This window comes from Lepidochelys kempii, chromosome 5 (assembly GCF_965140285.1).
Source record: "Lepidochelys kempii isolate rLepKem1 chromosome 5, rLepKem1.hap1, whole genome shotgun sequence".
NCBI classification, from domain to species: Eukaryota; Metazoa; Chordata; order Testudines; family Cheloniidae; genus Lepidochelys; species Lepidochelys kempii.
Window position 1 is genome coordinate 47928369 of NC_136384.1, and position 20905 is coordinate 47949273.

General features: G+C 40.2%; 2 protein-coding genes across 7 annotated transcripts in view; one reads left to right on the top strand and one right to left on the bottom strand.

Annotated features, from left to right (window-relative positions):
• Positions 1–19323, top strand: part of POC5 (POC5 centriolar protein) — a 49276-nt gene extending 29953 nt beyond the window's left edge. For 2 of the 5 annotated variants that reach the window (XM_073344218.2, XM_073344217.2), the window contains exons 6-12: positions 2780–2884; positions 4227–4406; positions 6853–7015; positions 13041–13159; positions 14125–14238; positions 15276–15452; positions 17914–19317. In XM_073344218.2, coding sequence (XP_073200319.1) covers positions 2780–2884; positions 4227–4406; positions 6853–7015; positions 13041–13159; positions 14125–14238; positions 15276–15452; positions 17914–18063 — 1008 coding nt within the window. In that variant the 3' untranslated portion in view covers positions 18064–19317. Of the gene's footprint in view, positions 1–2779; positions 2885–4226; positions 4407–6852; positions 7016–13040; positions 13160–14124; positions 14239–15275; positions 15453–17913 lie in introns of all 5 variants that reach the window. The other 3 variants (XM_073344221.2, XM_073344219.2, XM_073344220.2) reach the window with 3 other exon arrangements.
• Positions 18863–20905, bottom strand: part of ANKDD1B (ankyrin repeat and death domain containing 1B) — a 41037-nt gene continuing 38994 nt past the window's right edge. For both annotated transcript variants that reach the window (XM_073344224.2, XM_073344223.2), the window contains exons 14-15: positions 20447–20578; positions 18863–20163 (exon numbers count right to left, since the gene is read on the bottom strand). In XM_073344224.2, coding sequence (XP_073200325.2) covers positions 20105–20163; positions 20447–20578 — 191 coding nt within the window. In that variant the 3' untranslated portion in view covers positions 18863–20104. The remainder of the gene's footprint in view (positions 20164–20446; positions 20579–20905) is intronic.

Genomic DNA, 20905 nt, shown 5'->3' on the forward strand with positions numbered 1-20905 from the left:
TAAAATATATGCAAAAACTGTTTTGTTTTCTAATTGACTTGTAAACACTTCATGATGATTACGTTGCAATGTTACATCAGTTCAGCATTTACACTGAAATTGCAAAAGCTAAAATTAGCCATGACACCCAGGCAGAACAAAGTAGTTTAACCAAAGTAGATTTCACAAAATACAACATTATGAATTGCTTATCTTTAAAAACTAAAGAAGGATCAGCCTTACTTAAGATACTTCAAATAGGCTTTTGCTATTGCTGCTTTTAGTATTTTTGAGCTAAACTTAACTTGCCTCAAAAGGCATAATTTTCTTAAATTGTTGTTTTCTGCAAACTACAACCACTACAGCATGAGTTAAATTCTGCATGGAGGTATAGGAATACTGCACTAGTCACTAGGTAACTGCTTTGATTACAAAGCAATTCTGGTCCATTACTTCTATGATAAATGTACATTAATGGAATGAATCATAGAAATGTAGGACTGGAAGGGACCTTGAGAGGTCGTCAAGTCCATACCAAGGCAGGACCAAGTATATCAAACCATCCCTGACAGAGTTTGTCTAACCTGTTCTTAAAATTCTCCAGTGATGGGAATTCCTCAGCCTCCCTTGGAAACCTATCCCAGTACTTGACTAGCCTTACAGACAGAAAGATTTTCCATATCTTTCTTAGTATGGCACCCAAAATTGGACACAATACTCCAGGTGAGGCCTTACCATTGTCAGGTAGAGCGGAACAATCACCTCCCATGTCTTACATTTGATGCTCCTGTTAATAAACTCCAGAATATTTGCTTTTTTTGCAACTGCATCACACTTTTGGCTCATATTTGATTTATAATCCACAATAACTGCAAATCTTTTTCTGCCGTAGTACTGCCTAACCGGTTATCCACCATTTTGTAATTCTGCATTTTATTTTTCCTTCCAAAGTGTAGTCCTTTGCATGTATTTACTGAATTTCATTTTCTTGGTTTCCAACCAGTTTCCAACTTATCAAGGTCATTTTGAATTCTAATCCTGTCCTTCAAAGTGGTAGTTATGTGGCAAATTATTAATAGCACAGTGTGTCCGAAGTGGTGGGTCCTGCTGTATTATTTAGATGAAATAAATGGGCCAAACGTGTTAACATAACAGTTACTGTCCAGCATTTAAATAGTGTTAAACGAGGTCTGGGTTTTGGTATACAGAGACCTTTACCTGCTTAGTACCTTCTAATCTTTATTACAGATACAGAAAAGAAGGAAAAACAAAGTTTCTGAAATGTGAAGTATTAAGTGAGGCTTTCAGTTTAACAGGTGTTGTTCCCTTTCCCTTTAGCTGGAGAGAGAGTTTTAGAAGGAAAACCTCCTTTGTTTGACTGTCTCTTAAATGGTATCAAAGATGGTAACAATGGTCCTCTTGGGGAAAAGAGAAGAAGTTAGTTGAGATGGGCTGGAGCTGCTGCTGCTGTTAAAATCTGATCCCATTTCATCTCAGGTGGTGGCTGGGATTAAGATGGAGCTGGCAGGGGTGGCAATGTCGTTTGGCGCGCTCTCTCGCTCGTTAGGACATCCCTCAAGAGTAGGATGATAAAACCCATGGTCTGAGGAGATAATGTGGGGTGGCAACCATGATGGTGAAGCTTGCTTAAGTAGCCTCTATCTATCTGTTCTTCCATTTTTCCTCCAAAACTTTCCTTTAAGGACACAAAAAGGGAGTGAGGGATGGAATAGCCCATTCCCTCATTATTTTGTCCACCACTTAGGCCTAATATTTGACACCAATTTTGGTTCATTACTTTCCAGTTCCACGTCTTCTGTTTTTTACCAAGCATGATTTCAGCATAGTCCATGAATCATATCAGCTTGGCCTTTCTATTTGGACTAATTTGGGTTTTTTTGGTCTGGTTCTATTGCTCCTGTTTATAATATTCATGATAGAAAGTAGGTCAGGTTGTTTTCAATAAACATGTGATGTTGTAGGTTATTGTAACATCTTATGAACTTTCATATCTTCTTATAATTAAGCTCACAATTAGGGTAAATTTGTCAGCCCAATTATTAAACAGTTCCAAGATGGGTCATGCGGTCTGGTGCAGAGGAGGCCTGGGATCATGGAAAGCAATCACACCTTGCACTCACCCCGCAGTGGCGGCTCCTGTCCTGTGGGACTTGGCCTGGCTCCCTGCTCTGAGTGTTACGACCTAGTGCTTATGGTTGCAGCACTAATGAGGTTTGGCCCTGAATTTGGACCCTGGGTGGATTGCAAAACAAAAAGAGAGAAAAGGTGTGTCACCTAAGTAAAAATTTTGGGAACCACTGAGTTACCACAGATATTTACACCTTTTAGTATATCTTTTCAAATACTAATTTCCATAATTCTTCTGTGAGGTAGCAAATATATTATCCCCATGTCAAACTTTCAGTAATACAAATCATCATTGTTTCTGATTTGCTGTGTTGTGTTAAGTTTTTGCTTCCTTTTAATTCAGTGATGCCGCAGTGTAGCATTCATGACATACGTTTGCAGATATAGTAGAAAATAACAGTTTAATTTTGATAGAAGTTACACAGTGTAAAAACTTCGAGTGTATCAATGTCATTGAATAATGAAGTCGAGTTAATTTTAGTTCTGATTTGAACTTTATTGTCCTTCTTTTAAGGAAAAGACACATGGAAAGCTTGTTGGAAGTATTTCATTAAAATGATAAATAACTTATCCAGGTAGTAAACTTCCATTCATTCCCCAAAGAGCATAAAAATATCTATCTAAATCTTCTCTTTAATAAATATTTTGGCAGGTAATCACTAACTTGTCCCATGCGCTAGACAAGCAAAAGGAGAGGATAGAGCTGATGAAAACATTTACACGGTGGCGGATTCAGCACGTGGAGGCCAGACAAGAGGTATGTGTGGAAAACAGAAGATGTGATGGTAGATAAGCCTCTGAACTGAAAAGGGTCAGAGTTACTGCAGATCTTGTTACAATCAAAAGAAATGACACATCAAAATAGAAAAGTTATGTGACAAGATATTGAATAAGTTCAAGAGCATCAGTTCAAAAGAGAACATTACACCGTACTTTCAGAAATAGTCATGGCAGGGACAAGTGAATCAAAATTATGCCCTTTTTATCACTAATTAGAAGGTTATGCTGATAGCTGATCACAATGTCAGTTACCACCTATATTAGTAAGGATGATATCTTCCCAATATCTGCAAGAGCACGAATAAAAGTGTTCATTCTAAAATCCTGTCATAGAAGCCATTGTTTTTATGTGAAATGTGAAAAATAAATTTCTTATAACCATTTGATTTTGGTGCTGGTTTTGCAGTTAAGGTCTGTGGTGTTGTCCTCCCCTTCCCTATATTTGGTGTCTCCACACTTCTTCCTCAGCCCTAAAACATCTGTCAGCCACACTCTCACACATGTTGGAAGTTCTGATAGTCAGCTAACTAAACCTACTAGCCAATTACTGACATGAAAGATGAAAAGCCCCACTGTCCAGGGTCAATTCCCAAACCCCTCTCACCCCAACCTGTCAGTAAGGACTCTCTGGGCTCCATTTTTCATTAAGGTTTTTGATGGTGTTTGCGAAGTCTGAAGCTCCTCATCACACAAAACCCCTCTGGCTGCTGGAAGGGAGGAGCATTTTCTCTCTTCTCCCTTCCCACCTAGAGTTTGCTGGTAGCTGTGAGGCTGATGTGGACATCTTTTGGCTACTCAGCCTTTCTTCAGCTTGTTCTTTTTGTTTTAATCTCACTGATAGACTGGATAAGTGGATCTACTGTTACCATTTTAGAAAAATATTTTGAGTGTCGGGTACTTTTAAAATATAATTTACTCTTTTTTTTTTTTTTAAAAAAGGTACAAATCCCTCGTGTGTGTGTGAGAGAGAGATTGAAAACTCAATTATTTTAAAAATGACATCTGGTACTTGTGAATCTCCAGCTACGACTGTGACTGCAGGTGCTATACTGCATAGCTCCTATGCAGTATAGCATATGCTCATATGCTGCTGCGGTAACTCCATACAAGTACCTTGCACTTCTGAAGTGGCAGCGGTATGTGTGTGGTGTGTCAGCTAAAGTATATGTAAACAAAGTATAAACTACAATATTTCATATAATCTGTTATGCTATAATCCATTTAATGTTACAAAACAATTGACTGTATTCTCTTTAATGATCATAGTGCTCATTAAAGAAATAGGAAACACATAATTTGGTAATATTTTACTGTTTAAGGCATATGCAAATAAACTGGCGGACAGACAGTTCCAGATAGCTTTGATGAAGAGGGTTTGGGCAGCTTGGCGCTCTCTTAGTGAAGCAAGATGGAAAGAGAAAGTAGCAAAAGCCTGTCAGTCAAGGGCTGAGGAAGTCTGTTTTCAGCTTTCCAAGGATTATGAAGCTAAAATTGCGGAGGTAAGGTGTTGTGGTTTTTTTTTTTTTTTTTGAGTGCCTCTTACTAAACAAACTTTTAAATAAATACACTGCTTTTCTTCAGAGTGCCAGGAAACCTTTCCCAATTGCAGGACTGGGAATCGGGAGATCTGGGTTATGTAGGTAGCTCTGCTATAGATTCCAACTTTCTAGGCCTGAGTCACCTGTCACTTATGCTAGTCAGGGCCATACCTACCCATACACAAAGTATTCAGCTGCGTAGGGCACCAGGAAATTTTGTGTGCTGCTCTAGCCCCCGCCCCGCCTCTTCCACATGGCCCCCGCCCCTGCAGGAGGGGTCGGGCTCCCTGCACTCACTGGCGGCGGTAAGCAGAGCAACCTGGCCCCAGCCTGCTCCGCTTCCCTGGCTCCCAGCTGTGCCGCCAGCTAGGAGGCGGTTCCAAGCCTGGAAGCCAGGGGAGCAGAGCAGGCTGGGACCGGGTCACTCCACTTCCCACAGGAAGTGGCCAGCCCCACCCCGCACCCACCCGCAGGGGCCTGTGTAGGGCACCAAAATGGCTAGGGACGGCCCTAGTGCTAGTTGTATACCAATATAAATGAAGTTACTCAACACTTATGCCAGAGAGGAAAATCAGAACCTATGATGCATCTGAAGAAGTGGGTTTTTTACCCATGAAAGCTTATGCCCAAATAAATTTGTTAGTCTTTAAGGTGCCACCGGATTCCTCGTTGTTTTTGTGGATACAGACTAACACAGCTACCCCTCTGATACTAGAATCTGTGTTTGAAATTAGATGAGTCAATTTATCTGTTGGCTCCTTTTGTCTGTCTGCAAAAAGGGGATGACATATACAAATACCACTGTTAAGTAGGTAAGTCTTAATTCATTAATGTTTGTAAAGTCTTTCGGATCCTCTCATGGATGGTCCTATAGCAGAGGTGGGCAAACTACAGCCCACAGGACCCTCCTGCCCGGTCCCTGAGCTCCTGGCCTGGGAGGCTAGCCCCCGGCCCCTCCCCTGCAGCCTCAGCGTGCCACGCCACGCTCTGAGGGCCAGGCAGCGCAGTTGCAGACCTGCGGCCTGACCCGGTGCTCTGGGTGGCACGGCTGTAGCGCCACCAGCCACTGGTGCTCCAGGCAGCGCGGTAAGGGGACGGGGGGGTTGGATAGAGGGCAGGGGAGTTTGGGGGTGTGGATAGAGGTTGGGGGGGGTCAGAGGGCAGGGAACAGGGGTCCTGGCAGGGCAGTCAGGAATGAGGGAGGGGGGGTTGGATGGGGAGGCAGGGGGCAGTCAGGGGTGGGAGGTCCGGGAGTGGTCAGGGGACAGGGAATAGGGGCGGTTGGATGGGGCAGGAGTCCCGGGGGAGCCATCAGGGGGTGAGTAGTGGGGGGGAGTCAGATAGGAGGCGGGGGCTGGGCCACACCTGGCTGTTTGGGGAGACACAGCCTCCTCTAACCGGCCCTCCATACAATTTTGGAAACCCGATGCAGCCCTCAGGCCTAAAAGTTTGCCCGCCCCTGTCCTATAGAAATGCAAGATTATTATTGTGACTGAGCAAGTCTATCATATTGTAAAAACAGAAATCTTTGTATAATAACTGCTTTTCTGTTAAAAGTTGATAAAGATATTTTCCTTACAACTCTCAACTTCATCCTAATGAAGATGTGTGAAAATTTAAGCTAAGGTAGCTATCACACATCAGACCACTGTGATATTACTTTTCAAGGTTGTTACAATTTAAAGAAATTAAAAAGCACAGTCAAAGAGGACTTGTGCTCCTAAGTCACTTAGATGCTTTTGAAAATCCTGCCCGAAAACAATTAATTTTGAAAATGTAACTTAAGGAAAAATATCCAAATCCCTTGCTTTATGCATGTGTAACTTAATCTGTCCTTAACCAACACAGACCTTGTGTTTTGCAAATGGTTGTAAAATGATAGATGTGTTTGTGGATGCAGTTAAGGAAGTTCATGGAAGTATGGCCTTCCATGCTAATAAGAATAACAGCTGGGGTTACATTACAGGAGCAAAGATAAAATTATAAGATACAGTTAGACTGATCTCTAGGTGGGGTCAGGAAGAAGTATTTGCTGTGTTTCCCCCTGCCATACCACGGTATTGTATAGCACAGTTAAATACATTACAAGGATTTGACTTGGAAGTTCCTGGTTTTAATCATGGTTGGGACTGAATACTGGACTGCACAGACTGTTAGTCTTTTTGGGTATGGTAGCACCTGTGGTTTCCATCCTTGCCATGTACATACTCTAGACTGAGGTATTCAAACAATTGTGTTTGAGAGACCTATATTTAATCTTATTTCTAAAACAACAAAATCATGGAGGGAATATATTACACTGAGGAATTAGTAAAGTGGCTTTTTAAAGCTGAATGAATAATATGGTGGTTTTGTGTATTCACAGGTGTATAAAAATAATTCTTTGGTTTTTATCTCTTTATTGTAGTTAAATGTTAATCTGGAAGAGGCAAAAGCTGATATCCTGAGACTGCATAGTGAAAGGGAACAATATGAAGGCACCATGAAAAAAGCCTTTATGCGTGGTGTGTGTGCACTGAATCTAGAAGCAATGACCATGTTTCAGGGCAAAGAAAGTAGGACAGACCATGGTTAGTATTAAAAGTAAAGTAAAAATATATCCCTGCATGGCATTGCTCGCAGTGCCATTTGGATTAGTTTACTCTTTATTTTTAATTTGGGGATTTAAATAGGAGTATGACAGCGCTAAACTTATAATGGGATCAGCTTTGTTACATGCTTAAAAAAATGCACTGAATATGTAAATTAATTAATTGCACTGTTAAATAATAGAATACCAATTGAAATTTATTAAATATTTTGGATGTTTTTCTACATTTTGATATATATTGTATTCTGTACTGTAATTGAAATCGGTGTATATTATTTTTAATTCCAAATATTTGCACTGTAAAAATGATAAACAAAACAAAATAGTATTTTTCAGTTCACCTTATACAAGTACTGTAGTGCAATCTGTGTCGTGAAAGTGCAATTTACAAATGTAGATTTTTTTTGTTACATAACTGCGCTCAAAAATAAAACAATGTAAAACTTCAGAGTCTACAAGTTCACTCAGTCCTATTTCTTGTTCAGCCAATCGCTAAGACAAATGAGTTTATTTACATTTACAGGAGATAATGCTGCCCTCTTCTCACTGTCTGGTGACACTGTAAATAAGAACAGGTATTTGCATGGAACTTTTGTAGCCGGCATTGAAAGGTGATTTACATGCCAGATACACTAAAAATTCATAGCCCCTTCATGCTTTGGCCATCACTCCAGAGAACATGCGTCCATGCTGATGACGCTCATTAAAAAATAATGCGTTAATTAAATTTGTGACTGAACTTCTTGGGGGAGAATTTTATGTCCCCTGCTCTGTTTTACCCACGTTCTGCCATATATTTCATGTTATAGCTGTCTCTGATGATGACCCAGCATATGTTCATTTTAAGAATGCTTTCACTGCAGATTTGACAAAACGCAAAGAAGGTATCAATATGAGATTTCTAAAGATAGCTACAGTACTCAACTCAAGATTTAAGAATCTGAAGTGCCTTCCAAAATCTGAGAGGGACGAGGCGTGGAGCATGCTTTCAGAAGTCTTAAAAGAGCAACGCTCCAATGCAGAAACTATAGAACCCAAACACCAAAAAAGAAAATCAACCTTGTGCTGGTGGAATTTGACTCAGATAATGAAAATGAACAGGCATCAGTACACACGGTTTTGGATTCTTATCGAGCAGAACTGGCCATCAGTTGGACCCATGTCCCCTGGAATGGTGGTTGAAGCATGAAGGGGACATATGAATATTGAGTGCATCTGGCATGTAAATACCTTATCATTCCAGCAACAAAAGTGCCATGAGAACGCATGTTCTCACTATCAGGTGACATTGTAAACATGAAGTGGGCAGTATTATCTCCTGCAAATGTAAACAAACTTGTTTGTCCGAGCGATTGGCTTAACAAGAAGTAGGACTGAGTGGACTAGCAGGCTCTAAAATTTTGCATTGTTTTATTTTTGAATGCAGGGTTTTATCTGTACATAATTCTACATTTCTAAGTTTAACTTTCAACTACAGTACTTGTATTAGCAAAAAGAAAAGGAGTACTTGTGGCAACTTAGACCTAACCAATTTATTTGAGCATAAGCTTTCGTGAGCTACAGCTCACTTAATCGGATGCATACTGTGGAAAGTGTAGAAGATCTTTTTATACACATAAAGCATGAAAAAATACCTCCACCCCACCCCACTCTCCTGCTGGTAATAGCTTATCTAAAATGATCACTCTCCTTACAATGTGTATGATCAAGTTGGGCCATTTCCAGCACAAATCCAGGTTTTCTCTCCCCCTCCCCCATTCCCCCACACACAGACCCACTCTCCTGTTGGTAATAGCTTATCTAAAGTGACCACTCTCCTTACAATGTGTATGATAATCAAGGTGGGCCATTTCCAGCACAAATCCAGGGTTTAACAAGAACGTCTGAGGAGGGGGGAAATAGGTTACCTTGCATAATGACTTAGCCACTCCCAGTCTCTATTCAAGCCTAAGTTGATTGTATCCAATTTGCAAATGAATTCCAATTCAGCAGTCTCTCGCTGGAGTCTGGATTTGAAGTTTTTTTGTTGTAATATCGCAACTTTCATGTCTGTAATCGTGTGACCAGAGAGATTGAAGTGTTCTCCAACTGGTTTATGAATGTTATAATTCTTGACATCTGATTTGTGTCCCTGAAAAAGCACAAGATCAAATCCGCACAGACACACCCCTGGGAACCCCGACCTGGGATATTCTATCTACTACCCAAGATCCATAAACCTGGAAATCCTGGGTGCCCTATCATCTCGGGCGTTGGCACCCTGACAGCAGGATTGTCTGGCTATGTAGACTCCCTCCTCAGCCCCTACACTACCAGCACTCCCAGCTACCTTCAAGACACCACTGACTTCCTGAGGAAACTACAATCCATCGGTGCTCTTCCTGATAACACCATCCTGGCCACTATGGATGTAGATGCCCTCTACACCAACATTCCACAGAAAGATGGACTACAAGCCGTCAAGAACAGTATCCCCGATAATGTCATGGCTAACCTGGTGGCTGAACTTTGTGACTTTGTCCTTACCCATAACTATTTTACATTTGGGGACAATGTATACCTTCAAATCAGCAGCACTGCTATGGGTACCCGCATGGCCCCACAGTATGCCAACATTTTTATGGCTGACTTAGAACAACGCTTCTTCAGCTCTCGTCCCCTAATGCCCCTACTCTACTTGCGCTATATTGATGACCTCTTCATCTGGACCCATGGAAAAGAAGCCCTTGAGGAATTCCACCATGATTTCAACAATTTCCATCCCATCATCAACCTCAGCCTGGTCCAGTCCACACAAGAGATCCACTTCCTGGACACTACAGTGCTAATAAACAATGGTCACATAAACACCACCCTATACCGGAAACCTACTGACCGCTATTCCTACCTGCATGCCTCCAGCTTTCACCCTGACCACACCACACGATCCATCGTCTACAGGCAAGCTCTGCGATACAACCGCATTTGCTCCAACCCCTCAGACAGAGACAAACACCTACCAGATCTCTATCAAGCATTCTTACAACTACAATACCCACCTGCAGAAGTGAAGAAACACATTGATAGAGCCAGAAGAGTTCCCAGAAGTCACCTACTACAGGACAGGCCTAACAAAGAAAATAATAGAACGCCACTAGCCGTCACCTTCAGCCCCCAACTAAAACCCCTCCAACGCATCATTAAGGATCTACAGCCTATCCTGGGGGATAACCCAACACTCTCACAAATCTTGGGAGACAGGCCAGTCCTTGCCTACAGACAGCCCCCCAACCTGAAGCGAATACTCACCAGCAACCACATACCACACAATAGAACCACTAACCCAGGAACCTATCCTTGCAACAAAGCCCGTTGCCAACTGTGCCACATATCTATTCAGGGGACACCATCACAGGGCCTAATAACATCAGCCACACTATCAGAGGCTCGTTTACCTGCACATCCACCAATGTGATATATGCCATCATGTGCCAGCAATGCCCCCTGCCATGTTCATTGGTCAAAGAATAAATGGACACAAATCAGATGTCAAGAATTATAACATTCATAAACCAGTCGGAGAACACTTCAATCTCTCTGGTCACGCGATTACAGACATGAAAGTTGCGAAATTACAACAAAAAAACTTCAAATCCAGACTCCAGCGAGAGACTGCTGAATTGGAATTCATTTGCAAATTGGATACAATTAACTTAGCCACTCCCAGTCTCTATTCAAGCCTAAGTCATTATGCAAGGTAACCTATTTCCCCTTGTTTTTTCCTACTCCCCCCCCCCCCACCCCCGACGTTCTTGTTAAACCCTGGATTTGTGCTAGAAATGGCCCAACTTGATTATAATACACATTGTAAGGAGAGTGATCACTTTAGATAAGCTATTACCAGCAGGAGAGTGGGGTGGGGGAGGTATTTTTTCATGCTTTGTGTGTATAAAAAGATCTTCTACACTTTCCACAGTATGCATCCGATGAAGTGAGCTGTAGCTCACGAAAGCTTATGCTCAAATAAATTGGTTAGTCTCTAAGGTGCCACAAGTACTCCTTTTCTTTTTGCAAATACAGACTAACACAGCTGTTACTCTCATACTTGTATTAGGTCAACTGAAAAATATTATTTCTGTTTTTTACAGTGCAAATGCTTCTAATCAAAAATAAAGTGAGCACTGTACGCTGTTTTCTGTGTAGTTGAAATCAATATATTTGAAAATGTAGAAAACATCTAAAAATATTTAAATAAATGGTATTCTATTATTAACAATGATTTTGTTTTTTTTTAAAGTAGTTTGACTACTCTGAGTGAGTACTAATTGGAATGACAGACATTTAAGTTTTCTAAATTTTCTTAGCTGGGTTATATTTTAACAAAGTTTTTGCAGTTGTGGAACTTAAGAATAAAAGTTTAAGGGCCGCATTAGGTACTTCAACTTTTAGCTTTGTTCCAGAACAGTAGAAAGGGACTATCTCTTGAACACTTGACTATAACACTTCTTTTCTCCTTCTATTCAGCAAGCAATTTTTTTGTTTATTTGTTGGTTAATAAAATTTTGTAGTTCAGTGGGTCTCCCAGTCATTAGTGAGAGGGTATTTACAAATGTATACACCTGTGAGATAGGAAGAGAGAGAACCTCTAAAACTATAGCAGGAGGCCAGGCAGGAAGGGGCTGGACAAGATTCGAGGCAGAAGTTCTATAGTGAAGGAGGGAGTGGCAGAATAGTATTAGGGATGACCGTATTCCTTTAGGAGGGCAGACTAGATGATAAACAGTGATCCTTCTGGCTTTATAATCTATGAATTTGAAAGCTTCAAAGACCATAGGCCAAAAATCAGTGATCAGTTATTTATGCACAACTCCTGTTTTTGAAGACAAGAATCAGCTACAGAAATGACTTTTAAACTGTTTAATTAAAAACTCCTCCCTTTCCCCTTGGCGTGGATGTATGGCACTCAGGTCTGATGGAGATAGGTCTGAAAATCCATCCAAGTTTTATATTTTCTCTCTGTATATTTGAAAAAAAAGAAATCAAAGCATCTGAACGCACACATGTCATTACAAAAAACACTTCTTAGGTTATTTTTGTTTTCTGACTTCAGTAGTGATTATTGTATTAACAGAAATGTCCTGCTTATTGACTTGTTTTTTCTAGAAAAATACAAGTTTAAACCAACACATCATAAAAGCAAATATTATGAAATGAATACATATAGGAGAAAATTAAAGTAGTAATGTTAGGTTGTTCTAAAACTTAGAGTGATGAAAATTTAACTGCCACATGGGGTCACTGTAGTCTATAGAATGATCAAAATCTCTAAGCACTACCAATAGTGAAAATTTCAGCTTTGTGAATCTGCGTTTAGAGAGGGCAAGGAAGTCAATAAATAAAAACCATATTCCTGCTTGCTGTTCTAAAGAAACTGTGTGTTCTGAAAGAAAAGAACAAAACCTGTTTGGAAAAGGTACTGGACTCTGTTCTCCCTGACCTCTGCTTTGTGCAAAGTGTTGGGAGCTGGTTATGGCTCCCTGAATCTGTAGCAGGCCAATTCTCGGGTGAGTTAGTTACTTTACCCTACTGATGCAGTGTCCCTAAGTGATCTTGCACCAGTATAGCAGGGCTCCAACATGCTACCTCCTTTTGTTGCCATGCTCCCTACACCGAGGTTGGGGTGGGGCACCCAACATAGTAGCCCCTCTGCCTAGGGAATTCTCCATTGGCAAGTTATGTCCAGAATCCTACCTATTTGCATCACCTGACCAGCACCAAGGGGTTGGGGTGTAACAGAGGATCTGGCCCATGGTATTTGCAAGCTTCTGAGAGAGGGATTCAAATGGAGGAGAGAGAAATAAAACCCTATGTAATAATAGACTGATCCTTTTAATAAGATTATATACAAATCCCAAAGGAACAGAAAGGTTTTACTGTGACTCATCTTCTCTCTTTAAGGCTTGCTAGTGTTCATTGGGTTTACCAGGTTCTGTGCTTGTTGCTTTAATCTGTGTTTCTAATAATAGATCCAGTAAATAGGAGAGAAGATCCTGGAACTAATGCCACTGGAAGGCTCCCTCCTTCCCAATTTGATCCTCCATCACCACCCCCTCCAACAGCAGCCACTGTTTCACAAGAGGAAATTGTACGTACTATAGCAGGAATAGAATTTAAAAAATGTGGTGGTAGAAAAAGTTTATTCATTAAGCTATTTAGACATCAGGTTTTTTCACTGAACAAATTGAATAACTCCTACACTGAGAGAACTTTCAGTAATGTTTTTGCACTTGGATAATTTACAAATAGCTTCTTTTTAAAATGTCAGAACTTAGTTACTTTGGAAACATAAGTACTTATATATAACAGCATGTACTATAGTATAAAACACTATATGCACACGGTTGTTGGGTTACGGTTGCTATGTTGTTTTTTCAGAAAGTTCTAATTTTGTAAGTAGAAAATTTGTAAACTAAAGTTACTTAGGATAAAAAAGGTCACAATCTTAAGCAGAATCTGCTTTCCAAGGTACCTTTGTGGAAAACAGTTGCTGAGACTTGTTTGGAAAAAATAGCTGAACTTGATTTCAATTGAGAAAATAGAATTTTACATAATTTAAAGGCTAATTTTCAGAAATGTATTATTTACAATGGACAGTGCCAACTTGGAATCTAGTCATTTTCAAAACCTGAATTAAAAATAGTTTCAGGTACTACATCTGCCCTTAGATCCCACTGACAATTTGTGATGTTTACAGTTACATTTTTCCATTTTATTAAAGACCCGCCCAAGCAGGGGAAACAGTGAAATTGACTACACACAAAATAGCCAAACTGAAAAAGTGTCAACATTTTTTACTTCTGATCTTTGTTACAGAATCTTGGATATTACTCAGATCTCTATAGGTACCCAACTTTCTGACAATGTGTTGGTCTTTAAGTTGAGTGTGACTCTATTTAGCTTTATGAGTACAGAATCTGTAAAGAATAAAATTCAGCAGTTAATGGAAGTGTCAGACTAATCAAATAATAAAATTGCATTTTCAGTAAAGAATTAAGTATGATCCAAACTACAGTTCTCATTCCTCTGTGAAACCCTTTGATTTATTTACAGTTTTCATCCCATCTGGGCCACGCAAGTACTTCTCAGACCAGATTAGAATCAAATTCTCCAGTAATAGTCGCTAGTGCAGCTGTAGGATCTGGCATTACATCCGCTCAAAAACTGGTAACAAACTAGAATGAATTGATTAATATTTGAATTCATTGTAGGTATTAAAGTTTGTCTTGGTTCCTTTTTTGTGAGTATTTGGGGTAATATACAGAAGTATGAAGTGGAGGTTTTTGTCCAAGAGTTTAGGTAAAGGCCTGGAGAGAAACTTGAAAATGCATCAGTTCATTTTAAATGGATTATTTGTTGTATATTAAATTAAGTTAAAAATGGAAGGCTTTTAGGAAAAGAAATGTGTGGGGTTAGGAAATAAAATGGATGATGTGAGAGGAAACATTTGTGCAAAATTATATACAGCACATCATGAGCAATTAACATTTCAACAGCTGAAAGGTTGGGTTTGGGTTTTTTTTTTTTAAACAAATCTGCCTCGCTTTTAGCTTACTAATTGAAATCTGTTCCTCATTCCCTCCTCTGCTCTTGCATCTAACAGACTCCTTTTTGTTTCTCTTCCTCCTCCATCTTCTCTGTTGCTAAGCTCACTCCTATCTGGCAGTTTGCTCCCAGTACTTCCTCTGGGGAAGGATGGAAGATTGAAAAATTGCAGTGCCTCAGTTTCATTATGTGTAACCTTTTTGGTGCCTGGTACATTATTGATTCAAGGACCCTGCTGGGCTGATGTGGGTGCCGACAGCTGTCACTAGCTTGCAGCCAGAAAGTAAAGCTACAATTGTTCCATATTGCTAGATTTGTCAAAAGAGCTGACAAAGAGGGCCCTTTCATGATCGAGGTTTGCTATGCTTCAGCATGATAGCCATTAATCACATCACCGTACTTGCTAGTATCATGATAAATGTAGCATTGCCTTTATATAGAATGGGAAATACCATGGTAAATGTAACTGCAGGTAATAAATACCCAATTTTTAATTGTGCCCACTGTATGGAATCTGTTCTATACCATTATGGACTCTAGTTTACCTACAGTACCCATAAATTCTACTCATATGTAGCTAATAAACCAAAGCAGCTGCCTGGTTGCATTGTAAATACTGTGTGTAGGCATCTCTACTAATGTGTCTTGTTTGTTCGTAGCCTGTAGCAAGAGTAGTGACATCTGCTCAGCAGAAGGCAGGAAGAACAATCACTGCTCGAATCACAGGCCGATCTGATTTGGGACAAAAGAACAGAATTTGTAGTAGTTTAGCTGTAATGGGAGTCTCCCCACCCATGAGTTCAGTTGTTGTAGAAAAGCATCATCCAGTCACTCAGGTAAGTCCAACTGATATTGGGGTAATAATTGCCTTGTTACACCATGTCTACGAGTAGTTTAAAAGCTCATCGTGGTGGGGCGGTCTCATCTTTGTTTTAACAGGTACATGTGAGCGCTATTAGAGTAAATAAGCAGTATTTTTTTTTCTGGTGGGTGTGTTCTAGCAACAAAGATTCACATCAAAGTGATGAGGGCTGGAAATGAATAATCCCACTTAAACTCTACCCTCATTTCCCCCTTCTGGTTGTAATAATAGTTTTGATAGGTTTAGAAGCCTTTGTTGGTTCATTGTACATCTGCTGCTGTCAGTACCCTCTGCACAATGGAGGTTAAATAGCTTTTTGGAAGCAATGCTTCCTCAGTCGTTGTGGAGCTAGAACTTGAGTATGAACTTGATTTAATGAGTGAGAAATGTGGGTGGGTCAAAAGCGGTAGTGACAGGATGTACTGACTTAAAGCATGTATCACTTTTCTTAATATCATGCCCCAACCAAACCACTGTGTGGATGGCAACAAAGTCGACCCGTGTCCGTCCCCCCACCCCCGCTTTTTGCTGCACTTGATTCTTACTACTCCCTTCCCCACCGCGCACGCATCCTTTCCTATGCAGTATGTTGTGTGATGGTGAATTGAATGACTATAGCAATAGGATATTGGATAGCCAATATACACCAAGGAAAGAGGGTTTTGAGCAGTGGCTTTATTAGCATAAAGAGATCATTCTAAGTTGTTTGTACAGCTAATTAGGCTGACCATCATCAGAGCAAGAGCCTTTGATCACTTGGATGTATATGAAGGAGGAATCTAGCTGAAGATGTTAGTTTTAACCTGTGAAGTCCTAAGTTGTTTGGGTCTGGTTACATGAAAGATCATCTGCCTCCTGGGGTGATATTGACATAATAGCGCCGATGTGCTTGAGCTTCCTTGATATAAGCAGCTGGGGTTGCCAACAGAACACTTCCTCAACTCTACATTGGTTTTCCAGGACAATTTTCCATTGGTTTTGGTTCACCAGAGCCTGGATTTAACCTTCTAGCATGTGGCAAGACGTCTTTTCCAGGGGCTTTTGGGAAAGATACAGGTTCGTAAGCAGTGGTGGTCCCTGCCCTGGGCAGGGATGAAAGTAAGACGGCATCGGTAAAAAGTAGCCGCCAGTAGTGGCCTATACTGCTGACTTTAAAGTGCTGCCGCAGCAGCCCTTTAACATCGCTGCCCCTTTTGCGCCCCTCATCGATGGCCCTGCTGGGTCCCTACCTGTTAAAACATTGTTGCCCCTTTGGTCCCCTGATGGGGAAGGGAGGGGAGGGAGGCAAAAGAAGTAGCTGTCCTGGGGCTGCGAATTAAAAGGGCCCGCAGCGGCAGCCAGAGCCCTGGGCCCTTTAAATGGCCGCTGGAGCCCTCAGCAGTGCGGGCTGGGGGATGCTGACCCCAGCCCCGCCCATTTCAGGGGGGCCAGAGCTGGCCCCATACCAGTAAGAGCTCCATTTTACTTTCGGCCCTGGGGCTCCTGAGGCATGCTGTTAGCTTTATTTTTCTGACGGCGAGGACTGGATGCAGATTGTATGACTATATGGACGCTCAAACTGTTAGACTGTTTGTAGAGGTGTTAAATATGAGCTGGCTAGAGCTTGGAAAAGGAATTTAAAAAGGGGCAGGGGATGAGAGCAAATTTGGAAGGCATGTGCACCCTCTGTTCAGCCTCAAACTAGAAAAGGAAACTAGGCCCCCTTGAAGCTCTCTGAACCAGGGGATGTTTCAGGCCTTTGTCACACATACCTTACCACTTGTCATGTACATTTGGCAATAAATACATAATGCTGCATCAGCTGTCGTGAAGAGGTTTTCTGATTGAATTAATCTTTGGCAATGGAAAGATTCTGGCTGGAGAGTAGTTAAGTGTGATTAAAATGAGAATGACCATAGTTACTGCAACAGGGAGGCCATCTGCCTTGTAGCAAAACAGCCTTAAGCCTTGTAAGGAAACTCCTGTGATGGAAATGTAACTGTCTTCTTACCAAAGGGTAACTGACATCTGAATATTTCCTTAGGAGGAAGCCATCTTGATTTATTCAGAAACTATCCTAACTTTAAAGGAATGTTGCTGTAACTAAATCGGACCACAACAGAATAACTCAACCAAGGTGCTTGACTTAAACAGTCTGATCTTTTTCTAAGCTAATTACAGAAGCTTAGCACTGTTGTCTGCACTGTTTATTAAAAGCTTCCATCTGCACAAATAAGAACTTTTTTTTTATTTTGAAAAGAGTTAAAGCATAGATGGTGATGAATAGCTAAGAGAAAGTGAGGTCAGTGACCTGTATTACTCTCCATCCATCACTGGTTGGTTCTTCTGTTTTAGGTTCAGGTTCACTGCATTCCAGATAACTTAATGGGGAATTCAGTTTCTAGGAGTACTTTTTAAAATGTTCATAGTAAGATGTATCTTATTTTGTTTTTCAGCAAACTATATCCCAAGCCACTGCTGCTAAATACTCTCGAACTGTGCACCATGCTTCTAATGCCACCAGTGTGAGACCTACTGGACATGGTGGACGAACACCTCATAGCCAGGCTCATACTAACGTTCAGTCAATAAAAGTTGTGGACTAAGGAGTATTTTGAAAGGCTTGAATTTTTCCTTCCAGGTGCAGAGTTTTACCAAGTTGCAGAGTAAAGCTCTTCCCAATGTTTCCAGACTGATGTAACAAGGCTCAAGGATACATCATGTTTTTACTTTTTAAAAATCAAATTGTAGACATATTCAAATGTTGAGGAGGAAAAATAGCAATTTGACTTTGCAATGTAGTGCAAGCTATGTCTATTTGAGAACCTATTTTATTACATGTATATTTAAGGAAGCTGTTGAATACGGTTTTTAATAAAGGATCAAAATCGATGTTTGTCCAGGGTTTTTTATATAAAATGTTAATTACAAGTAGGTTTAAGTTTAAAAGAAACTGAACTGGATTCAGTCACTGACTAAAAGACTTAAGATTCTGTGTAGTACTGTAACACATGAAATTAGGTGTGCGGATTAATGCTAGGGAAAGAGTATGAAGGTAACTTTAGCTAACAGATCCAAGATAGTACAAGGAAAAAATTATTCACCATAGCAGCCTCCTAGCTGTTTCCATAAAAATGGAAGGAATCCCAATACTCATTAAGACCAAACCAATGGATTGTTTCAGCTCATGTGACAACACAGTCACTATTCGTCTAAGATGTTAAAGGAAGGGAACCTGGTCCTACGCTCTTGCACAGGTGCAATGCCCAGGACTGCAGAATGCTTTTAATGCAGAATTTGTTTTATTACCACCTTTACCAATGCAAAAGTCAGGCTTCCTGGAGATTTTTTTCCCCCAGATGCGTCGTGCAACTAGAAAAGAATAAGTTTCAGTTTTGTCATTAGAATTTAATAAATGAAAAAATTACCAGATGAACAGATACTTTAAACGAACAAGTCAAGCATCTTCTGCAGAACCAAATGTAAATTGTTAAAACAGCCCAATGGTACTCACAACAAATGTTCAGTGCTCTCATTCTAGAGAAAAGCTATCATCACATATTAATTCCCAAATAACAAAGCTTGGTTTTTTGGAAAAGGAACAGTACAGATGCATCCATGAGCTGTTTACAAGAGTAATCTGTATATAGTGTTGTGTCCTTTTGTTGGATAAGTTTATTCCTATTATGAGGCACCTGCCCATGTTATATTGAAGTTGTATCTTGTATTTTTGTCCTGTATAATCAAAAAATGTTAATAAATATCCACCCAACTCATGTCATTAAACAAGTCAAAGCCAGTCAAAACAGGAAACAGTTATCCTCTTCGCAATTTACTTTAAAATGAGCTAAATCTCAAATTTAGGCTGGGTGCTGGCCTATTTATGGAGAAGGTGTTTATTTATTCACATAATCCTCACTTATGAAATACAAGTGATCTGCTTTCTAGCTGACAGGAACTACATTCAGTATTAAGCACAAACTGGTTTAAGTGCAGTTCCAATATGGAATTAGTGTATTAGTTTAAGTCACATACACAAACATTGTAGCATGTTCTCTCACTTGGCAGGATAGTCACAAATTAACATTCGTGTAATTGTAGTGGTCATTCTCTGCCATAAAAAATTCAATTAAAATTACTGTGTAATTTCTTTCAAAGATGAAGTGTCAAAAAAAGGCAGAGTCTGGAACTAACCAAATTAATAACTCAGGTATAGAAGTTTGTAGCACTAATAAATAAGCTTTGAAAAACTTCATAGACGGTGAGCTACATTTTGCAAATAAAGTAGAACCTCACAGTTATGAACTGACCAGTCACCCCCACACCTCATTTAGAACCAGAAGTAGACAATCAGGCAGAAACAGAGGTGAAAAAAAAAAGTATAGTACTGTGTTAAATGTGTAAACTACTAAAAAAATAAAGGAAAGCAGTATTTTTCTTCTGTATAGTAAAGTTTCAAAGCTGTATCAAGTCAATGTTTAGTTGTAAACTTTTGAAATATTTTGTTCAGAGTTACGAACAACCTCCATTCCTGAGGTGTTCATAACTCTGAGGTTCTATTGTAAGATCTTTTCTGGAAAGAGTATTTACAAATGATTTTCCATCTGGAACGTAGTCCATAGCTTATGACAGCTTCTATTAAAGAGTTCATGAAACTGCACATTTCCTCGAATCCATCTCTGGGCTCATTTCAGCTCTGATTTTATCTGTAAAGAAAGATGGAAAAATGCTCTTACTAGACAGGCATTGCTCCTTCCCAGGCCCGTGTCAGGTATGCTACTACAATTGGAACTGCGTTTGTTGTAAAACAAGTCTGTCCATCTCCCCACCCCCCAACCCTGAAGTAATTTTAATAGTTTCCTCTGCCCAGTCAAGCCCCAAATCCCCATAACTACAGATCTAGTAGGGAGCCTTGTTCTTTTTGCAGGACTGCACTTACAGAGCATCTCCCCCACATAGCTTTGTCTTGCATATTAAACAATAGCTTACCAGCTACTTGTTGAAATCCTACATGCACCAGATCTTCATATATATATTTGACTGGATTCTGGTGAGCCAGCAATACACCATGTAACCAGATGAGCAGCATTCGGTGTCCATGTTCCTTATAGCTCTTCTTTCCTATGCAATATACAACATACATGTCTGTGCCATCTGCTTGGAGTAAAAAACCCTGTTGTCCCAGCTGCTTTTGTAAAAGATCCCAGTTTGTACGGCATTTCTCCAACTCCACTCACGCACTTACTTCCTTTCTGTCCTATAAGCAAGATGGAAACTAAGACTTCCAAAGGTGAAAGACTAAAGCGAATGGAAAAAATCAAGGTTAATGGTTCTTAAAATAAATTTATTCTTTTAACTTGTGTTAATGTATGGAAATACACCATGGTGTACTAGCAAAGAATGCAGTATGTGCTGCAGAAATGGTGAACTGTCAACACTATATGGTTC